The 9,243-nt window shown below is 53.9% G+C and overlaps 1 protein-coding gene across 2 annotated transcripts; it reads right to left on the bottom strand.

Annotated features, from left to right (window-relative positions):
* Positions 1–220: 220 nt before the first annotated feature.
* On the bottom strand, positions 221–6,592 carry KIAA2013 (KIAA2013 ortholog). Of its 2 annotated transcripts, XM_054438821.2 has the most exons (3): positions 5,369–6,592; positions 2,801–3,654; positions 221–488 (listed from the first exon to the last, which is right to left on the bottom strand). In XM_054438821.2, exons 1-3 carry the CDS (start codon positions 6,399–6,401, stop codon positions 471–473), a joined length of 1,905 nt encoding a protein of 634 aa, XP_054294796.1. In that variant the 5' UTR covers positions 6,402–6,592; the 3' UTR covers positions 221–470. The 2 variants fall into 2 exon arrangements, with proteins under 2 accessions (XP_054294796.1, XP_054294805.1); XM_054438830.2 differs by lacking the exon at positions 221–488 and having other exon boundaries at positions 495–3,654; positions 5,369–6,590.
* Between the last annotated feature and the right edge of the window lie 2,651 nt (positions 6,593–9,243).

Raw genomic sequence — 9,243 nt, 5'->3', positions numbered from 1 at the left:
GCTGAGACGGACATCACCGCCAACACTCACCATCTACAGGGGATGCAAAAGCCATCTAGTAAAATCTCAACCAAAATAAATTAAAACTTCATTAAGAAAGAACACGTTAAATTAGGAAAAGGACACAACTTTTCCTAGACAAGAGTCTTTTCAAAAGATGGTCTATTTCCTGGGACAGAAGAAAGGGGGAAAACGGAAGGAGTGAGTTCCATTTCAAGTATTTGCCATACAGGTTCGTTTTATTGAGTGGAAAGCTTACAAAAGGTCCACTGGCCCCTTCCCCCCCCACGTGACACTCGTTCCTTCCAATGCAAACTCTGGTGTATCCACACTCACTTCTGCGTCACTGGTTTCCCCCAACAAGGCACAAAGGGCGGGTGCTTCCAAAGGATCCCTTGTTCCTGGCAGCGGGACTTTCAGTGCTGGGTGTCTTGTGCAAATGGTGGCTGAAAGCAGGACTGTTAGTTCACTCAGACACTGGGATCTTCCTGTTCAATTCACAAAACAAGTGTGATTATTGTTCACTGCCAACCCCAGTGGCCAGCTACAGAAATAGGCTACGGAGACAACCCTAGTGGCACCACACCCTGGCTCTGACCCAGCCTTGCAGAATTACCACGGACTCAGTGGCCTGGGCCCTTCTGGAGCTGAGTGTTCACTGGCTCCGCTCTGGCACGGCCCAGCTTGAGCCTGAGTCAAGGAGAGATCGGTCAGTACCCCATGAAGGTAGTTTGGCTCATTTCCCCAGCTGTGGGGGGAACCGAAGGTGCACTCAAGAGCAAGGGCAGAGAAGCCACCAAGCAGCAGGGAAAAGCAGCCGCCTGCCCAACAGACGGCAAAACCCACACGATGCACATTTGGCACCTGTCCTAGTGCAGCTAGTTCAGAGGCGGCTCACAAGGAAGGCCTCTGTGTGGTCCTTTTTGATCTGACTTTTGATCTTTCTTCGAACTTGAGGAATTCAGCCCTGTCTCCCACTCTTCTGCTTTCAGGTCAAGTTCTGCTTCCTTTTCCAAGTCCTGGTCTTGGGCCAGAAACTAGAAGCCGCAGGCATCCCTGTGGATGTGATGGGACACTTCCCATTTCTCCAGGGTGGGATCTGGGCTGACTACTTGGGAGCACAGACACAGAGCCTAATATACCTCTCTACTGTCACTACATTTAAAAAGAGAAGATAAATGAGAAAAGAAAAGAAGGGAGGGGAGGGGAGGAAGAGTAGAGGGGAGGAGACAGGGGGATGAGGGAGGAGAGAAGAGAAAGGGAAACAACAGCTCAGCTCTTTGGGAAACATTTTCTTCTACAACTGCTAACAAAGGCCTCCCCCTGGAATCCCTGCTGGTCTTTCTCCTGAGGAAGCACAGAAGGCCGGGCGGCAGGACACAGTAGGCAGCCTCACCCCACGACAGCAATGCTGATGCTAAGATGCTGCCCCGATGAGAGTCTTGCAGCAATGATGGCCAAAATCACCGCTTCCAGGGGCAAACATGTCTCAGGAAACTGGAGGGCAATGCTTCTGTCCTGCGTCCTATGCTAACGAGATGGCCACTCTGGTCAGAGGCCTGGAGCAAGGGGCTGACCTCTGCATGCCATGAACAGGCACATGGGGGGAAGCTGGGGATCCCGCCAGCAGTTCAGACAGAGGCTTCAAGTCAACCTAGGGGCTTGTTGCAGTTATTTTTATTTTATTTGTATTATTATTTTTTATTATTATTATTTTTATTTTTTTGAGACAGAGTCTCACTCTGTCACCCAGCCTGGAGTGTACTGGCATGATCTCGGGTCACTGCAACCTCCGCCTCCCGGGTTCAAGCAATTCTCCTGCCTCAGCCTCCCAAGTAGCTGGAATTACAGGCATGCACCACCATGCCCAGCTAATTTTTGTATTTTTAGTACAGATGGGGTTTCGCTATGTTGGCCAGGCTGGTCTTGAACTCCTGACCTCAGGTGATCCACCCGCCTCAGCCTCCCAAAGTACTGGGATTATAGGCATGAGCCACTGCACCCAGCCTCATTATTATTATTTTAGACAGGGTCTCACTTCTGTCACCTGGGATGGAGTGCAATGGTGTAATCACAGCTCACCGCAGCCTCAAACTCCTGGGCTCAAGTGATCCTCCCACCTCAGCCTCCTAAGTAGCTGGGACTACAAGCGTGCACCACCACACCTGGCTGATTTTTAAATTTTTTGTAGAGACAAGTCCTCGTTATCCTGCCCAGGCTGGTCTCAAACTACTGGGCTCAAAGGATCCTCCCACCTCAGCCTCCCAAAGTGTTGAGATTATAGGCATGAGCCACCAGGCCCTGCCTTTTTTTTTTTTTTTTTTTTTTTTTTACTTTTATTTGCTTTTTTGTTTTGTTTTTTGCTTTTTTGAGACAGGGTCTTGCTCTGTTGCCCAACCTAGAGTGCAATGACACAATCATAGTTCACTGCAGCCTCAAACTCCTGGGCTCAAGGGATTCTCCCATCTCAGCCTCCCAAGTAGCTGGGACTACAGGCACAAGCCACCACACCCAGCTTGCAGTTATTTTTAAATGCTGAGATTTATGTTGGGGGAGGAGGGGAGGGCTGCCCTGGGAAGCCAGAAGACCATCAATTCACACCTGGATTTCCACAGCTTTCCCTTCCTCGTCGTCTCCTCTCAAAACACTTGTGCGCTCTCTCTGGTGTTAAGGGCTGAGGGCATCAGGACACCCATTCCTGCCCAGGCCTCACCCCCCCTCGCCAGGCTAGCCCCTTCCGAGACACAGGGCTGAGAGCAAGGCCGAGGCCTCGGGTTTCGACCAGATGGCGGCTTCCTACCTTACTCCTGAAGAGGGGCTTGGCTCCAGGCCCACAGTACTCGTTGTAGATGAGCTTGAAGAGGAAGAGGTGGAAGAGGGTGATGAGGGAGGCCACACTGAACCAGAAGAGGAAGGGCAGCCCGGGGTCCTGCTGGGCCATGTGCTCATCATGGGCCAGGATGGCCTTGAGGTGCAGCGTGTGCCGCAGGTCCTGCAGGTGTGTGAGGTCGGTGGAGATGTAGAGCAGTGGCGTGATGGGCTGTGTCACCATGACCGAGAAGGTGTGGCCCATGGGCGCTGAGGTCAGCTCCACTGGCTCATCCAGGCAGCCCGCCTCGCAGGCGTAGATCTTGACAGGCTGGCCACGGGACTCCACCGACACGTGTAGGTAGGGCTTGCCCTCGGCATCCGCCAGCACGGCCAGGTTGATATGGTCGTTCTTGTAGCGGATGCCATGCAATGCATAGCTGTTGTGCAGCACGTCGGGGTCGGCCTGGAACTGGAGGTGGTTCTCCGTGAACTGCAGCCCCCCGAAGCTGAGCACCATGCCCTGCAGGATGCCTGGGGCACCCACCTTCACCAGCCCCTTGCAGCCACGCTTCTGGAGGGTCAGCCTCCACAGGTCAGAGAGCTGCAGGATCTGCTGGACGGAGGACAGCCGCCCTGGCCACAGGTTCTCGGCGTGCATGGTGGCGTGGCCGCTGAAGCAGTGATCTTCATAGTTGAGCGTCGACTCCATCTGGTCTCGCTCCCTGTGGCTCAGGGAGGGGCTGAGCAGCGGGGCTGGCGAGCAGGAGAGCATGTAATAGAGTGTCAGGTTCACGGTCAGGCCAGACGGCGTGTGGGTGTCAGTGATCTTCTTCATTTCCACTCCTGCAACACCATGAAAGCTGCATGTTAAGGGGGAAGGACAGCTGGGAGGCAGAGCATACGAAATAAAGACCAAGGGCAGCAGAAGAGTGAGGTGTTGTGCCTTAATGATAAAGACAGTGATGCCCGTCTCCCTAAAGTATAGAAGAGAGCCAGCCTGTCTTGTTTACACAACCAACTTGAGCCTGTGGGCCTGAAATCTAGAATCTTGTTAAAAAGCAGCGGGGCCTGGTGCCAGAGCCCAGAGGAACGCAGACTTAACCAGGACTTGGCGCCAACCCTATGGTCAGATCTCCTGTGCCAGATCAGTCACCAGTGCTGAGGCCAGTCTCAGGCCACTTCTCCTCTCTGTCCTTTCTCTCTCCAGTCCTGTAGCTTTATGTATGTATTTATTCATTTATTGAGACAGAGTCTTACTCTGTCGCCCAGGCTTGAGCGCAGTGGAACCATCTCAGCTTACTACAGCCTCCACCTCCCAGGTTCAAGTGATTCTCCTGTCTCAGCCTCTGAGTAGCTGGGACTACAGTTGCAGGCCACCACCCATGCCTAAAACAGCCCTGGCAGAAGCATTCAATAGACACTTGCTGAATAAATACGTTGGGCCCCTTTGCTACTGATGGATTCAACAGCCCTAAGATTTAAAAACATACACACAACAACTTTGTTTCTGTGAAGATGACTATCCTCTCGCGGGGCACAGTGGCTTATGCCTGTAATCCCAGCACTTTGGGAGGCCGAGGCGGACGGATCACGAGGTCAGGCTAAGTTTTGTATTTTTAGTAGAGACAAGGTTTCACCACCTTGGCCAGGTTGGTCTTGAACTCCTGACCTCAGGTGACCCACCTGCCTCAGCCTCCCAAAGTGCTGGGATTACAGGCGTCAGCCACCGCGCCCAGCCAGCACGTTCTAGCCTAAAAAGCTGCCTTATTTTAATTTTAATTTTCACTTTTCTAATGTCTGTCTTCCTCCCAACCAGAATTTAAGCAAGCACCATAAGAACAGGAACTCTGGTTCCCATCTGCACCCCCCATGCATAGAACAGCCCTGGCAGAAGCATTCAATAGATACTTCCTGAATGAACTCAACTCTCTGAGCAACCAAACACAAGGGTTCAGACAACTGGAACCCTGGAAACCAAACCCCCTCTCTCATCCAGAACAGGATTTTCTTCTCTTTAACGGTCAATGAGAGGAGAGTTTTCATCAGGCGGGAGCATCTCAACCTGCTAAAAGAAGGGATTCTCCAACCTCCCTGTGAACCAGTTGCAGCCACAACTGCTACGACGCACCTCAGCCTAGCAGGGGTTATGTCAAGAAGCCCTCCTCTGTCACCAGGCCGACTGCGGTGCTGAGCAAAGAATCAGGGGATCCACCTGCTGGTTTCACCTCTGCAAACTGACTCTAAAACACTTCACTCTGCTCACATCACGCCCCATCTACCAAAACAAATAACAGAAAGAATTGACCTTTACACTCAATTGTCCACTACAGTCTCATAAAAACCTTCTGAGGTAGGCGTTACTGTGTTATTAAATACAAGCCCAGAGAAATTAGGCGACGAATCCAAAGGTCGCACAGACACTAAGCAGTTGAGCAGATTCAACCCCTGGTGAAACGCCAAGCCCAAGTTTTAACCACCCCACCATCACCTTCAGTGTCACCTCTGCAGACTTTGGAGGGACATATCTAGGGTGGACCAAGCGCTGGCCAGGACTCACCTGGGCTGAAGAGCTGAGCCCAAAGGAGCTGGTGGTCTTGAAGCAGCTCCGCCGCTGGCATCTCCAAGAGCTCCAGCATTTCCTTCCGTGCCAAGTCCTGCAGCGCCTTGAGCTCCTTGGCTGCTTTGCTTTTGAGCACCTGGGGGTTAATGGGGCCAGAGACGTGCACCACCCACAGCACCGTCTCATCCAGCTGCGTCTTGGGAGCCACTTGGAGGCGGTTCACCAGCTTCTTGGCGGCCACCACCACCAGGTGCACCAACCCAGTGGGCGTAGGCGGGGACCGGCCTGAGTAGAGGAGGAACTGATGGTCTCCGACCTTCTCCAGGGTACTGGTGAAGGCCTTGGGGGCTGGGCCGGCAGTGGGCCCCACAGTCTGCAGCGCTGCCACGCGCTCCGTGGGGTTGTTGAGCTGGATGCGCTGCAGGTAGACGTGGGGTCGGCCCCTGTGCGCCAGAAAGTCCTCTTGCAGCAGCACGCAGTCGCGGCCGGACCCCGCGGCAAGGCCAGAGACGGAGGCGGGCCCCGGGCCGGCGGCCACGGGGCCGGGACCTGGGGACCCCAGCTGCAGGCAACGCACGCGGCGCAGCAGCCCCTCCCGCAGCAGCAGCACCGCCTCTCCAGCTTCAGCCAGCGCGCTCAGCGGGCGCAGCTGCACGAAGGGCATAAAGTCCGGCGCCACGGCGGGCTCCCGCTCCCCGGGGGTCACCCACAGCCGATTGGCGGCCACGTCCAGGGCCAGGAAGCCGTTGGCCACCAGGGCCGGCACTCCAGGACCCAGCGGTACCGCCTCGCCGCGCTCCCGCAGGCCGCGCCAGGCGCGGGTGGCCGCCTCCAGGCAGGCAGACGACTCGGCGGCGCCCGGCTCACCGCGGGACCAGGGCAGCAGGTGCAGGCCGCCCGCCGCCCGCCGCGCACCGGACCCCCCAAACCACAGAAGCAGCAGCAGGAGGCCAAGCAGGCAGAGGAGGCGGCGGGCCCAGCTGCTCGACAGCAGTCCCGGCAGCCCCTTGAGCCGCTGCTGCAGCCACATCGGGCCGCCAGGCGCGGGCAAGGGCGCGAGGGCGGCCGCCGGGCCCGCTGCCCAGCCCACCGGCCCGGCCGCCCGCGCCTCACTGCCCGGCCCGGACCGCGGCGCCCACCCCTGCCCCCGCCGCAACCACCGCAGCAGTCGCCACCCCTGCTTCCTCCTTCTTCTCGGTGGCCTCCAGCGGTCAAACGACGCCGGCCGTCAAGCGTCGCCGTGTCTTTTACGACAGATGGAAAACGGGAGGGCGGAGGGAGGAGAGAGAGGCGGGCCAGAGAGAAGAGGGCGGAGCCACGGCGAGGGCGGGACGGAAGCTGCCGGGGGCGGGACCACCCGTTTGCAGGCCGGAAAAGTGAAGTCCAGTGGAGTTAAGTGCAGGGGTCTGGGGAGGACTGGAAGCATCCAGTTCACTCGTGAAAAAAACATCGAGGCAGCCAAACCGAACACGTGTTGGGCCCCTTTGCTACTGATGGATTCAACAGCCCCAACATTTAAAAACATACACACACAACAACTTTGTTTCTGTAAAAATGACCATCCTCTCGCCGCGCGCGGTGGCTCACGCCTGTAATCCCAGCACTTTGGGAGGCCAAGGCGGGCGGATCACGAGGTCAGGAGTTTGAGACCAGCCTGACCAACATGGTGAAACCCCATCTCTATTAAAAATACGAAAACTAGCCGGGCGTGGTGGCGCATGCCTATAATCCCTGTTCCTCAGGAGGCTGAGGTAGGAGAACTGCTTGAACCTGTGAGGCGGAGGTTGCAGCCTTGCAGTGAGCCGAGATCACGCCACTGCACTCCAGCCTGGGCGACAGAGTGAGACTCCGTCTCAAAAAAAAAAAAAAAAAAAAAGACTATCCTCACTGCAAAAACACTTGAAACAATATGAAAAAGTGGAGGAAAAAAAAAAAGAGAGAGAAGAAAGAAGAGGAAGAAAGAAGAAGAAAGGAAAAGGGAGGAGGAGGGGAAGGGGAACCACCAGAGGCCAGGAGTGGTGGCCCACGTCTGTAATTCCAGCACTTTAGGAGGCCGAGATGGGCCGATCACTTGAGGTCAGGAGTTCGAAACCAGCCTGACCAACATGGTGAAAACCTGTCTCTACTAAAAATACAAAAATTAGGCTGGGAGCGGTGGCTCACGCCTGTAATCCCAGCATTTTGGGAGGCCGAGGCCGCCAGAGCACGAGCTCAGGAGACTGAGACCATCCTGGCTAACAAGGTGAAACCCTGTCTCTACTAAAAATATAAAAAATTAGCCGGGCGTGGTGGCAGGAGCCTGTAGTCCCAGCTACTCGGGAGGCTGAGGCAGGAGAATGGCGTGAACCCGGGAGGCGGAGCTTGCAGTGAGCCGAGATCGCGCCACTGCACTCCAGCCTGGGCGACAGAGCGAGACTCCATCTCAAAAATAAATAAATAAATAAAAAATAAAAATAAAAAAATAAAAATGCAAAAATTAGCTGGGCATGGTGGCAGGCGCCTGTAATCCCAGCTACTTGAGAGACTGAGGCATGAGAATCGCTTGAACCAGCGAGGCAGAGGTTGCAGTGAGCTGAGATCGCGCCACTGCACTCCAGCCTGGGCAACAGAACAGAGTGAGACTCCGTCTAAAAAAAAAAAACAAACTAACCACCAGAAACTAGACTTCCCAAAAAATATTTTGTTAACAGACCTGTCTAGCTGCATGTACACCACACGTGGACACAAATCCAAATCCAGCCAAGGGCCATCAATGTCTCCAACCACACCAAATCGTCTTCTTGATGTCAGCCCTAAGTTTTAACTTATTAAATAACATAAGACACTAATGTCTCATACTTTGAAAATGCCTTTAAATTGTGAATCATCGATGCAAAAGAGAAATTTTGCTTTGTATCTTGGGAAAAAAATTCAATACAAGCACAGAGGCAGACAATGGGTGATTGTTTCCACTTTGGTTTCAGTACATTCCAAAGCCAGACAGTGCTTCCCAGTTGTTGGAAATTAAACGGTCATTTGAGGTGGCCTCTGGTGGGCTGTGAGCAGACACAAATGTTTGCTGAGGCCAGTGCCCTTTAGAAGGAACTGTCCAGGTGGTCCTACAGTCTGCTTACCATTTTTATTTTATTAATTTTTTTTACTTATTTTTATTTTTTATTTTTTTGAGACAGTCGCACTTTGTCCCCCAGGCTAAAGTGCAGAGGTGCGATCTCAGCTCACTGCAACCTCTGCCTCCTAGGTTCAAGCAATTGTCATGCCTCAGCCTCCCAAGTAGCTAGGATTACAGCCAACACGCCTGGCTAATTTTTGTGTTTTTAGTAGAGACCGGGTTTCACAACATTGGCCAGCATGGTCTCAAACTGCTGACCTCAGATGATCCAACTGCCTCAGCCTCCCAAAGTGCTGGGATTACAGGCGTAAGCCACTGTGCCTGCCTTATTTATTTATGTATTTATTTATTTAGACGGAGTTTTGCTCTTGTTGCCCAGGCTGGAGTGTAGTGGCGCAATCTTGGCTCACCGCAACCTCCGCCTTCTGGTTTCAAGCAATTCTCCTGCCTCAGCCTCCCGAGTAGCTGGGATTACAGGAACCTGCCACCATGCCTGGCTGATTTTTGTATTTTTAGTAGAGATGGAGTTTCACCATGTTGGCCAGGCTGGTCTCGAACTCCTTACTTGTGATCTACCCACTGTGGCCTCCCAAAGTTCTGGGATTACAGGTGTGAGCCACCACGCCCAGTCCTATTTATTTATTTATTTAGAGAGAAGGTCTCACTCTGTTGCCCAGGCTGGAGTACAGTGGCACAATCACAGCTCACTGCAACCTCCATCTCCCAGGCTTAAGTGATCCTCCCAAGTCAGCCTCCTGAGTAG

The sequence above is a fragment of the Pongo pygmaeus genome, chromosome 1 (genome assembly GCF_028885625.2).
Source record: "Pongo pygmaeus isolate AG05252 chromosome 1, NHGRI_mPonPyg2-v2.0_pri, whole genome shotgun sequence".
In the NCBI taxonomy this organism is placed as follows: domain Eukaryota; kingdom Metazoa; phylum Chordata; class Mammalia; order Primates; family Hominidae; genus Pongo; species Pongo pygmaeus.
The sequence above is the reverse complement of the archived record's forward strand: the minus strand, read 5'-3'. Positions and strand labels throughout refer to the sequence as shown.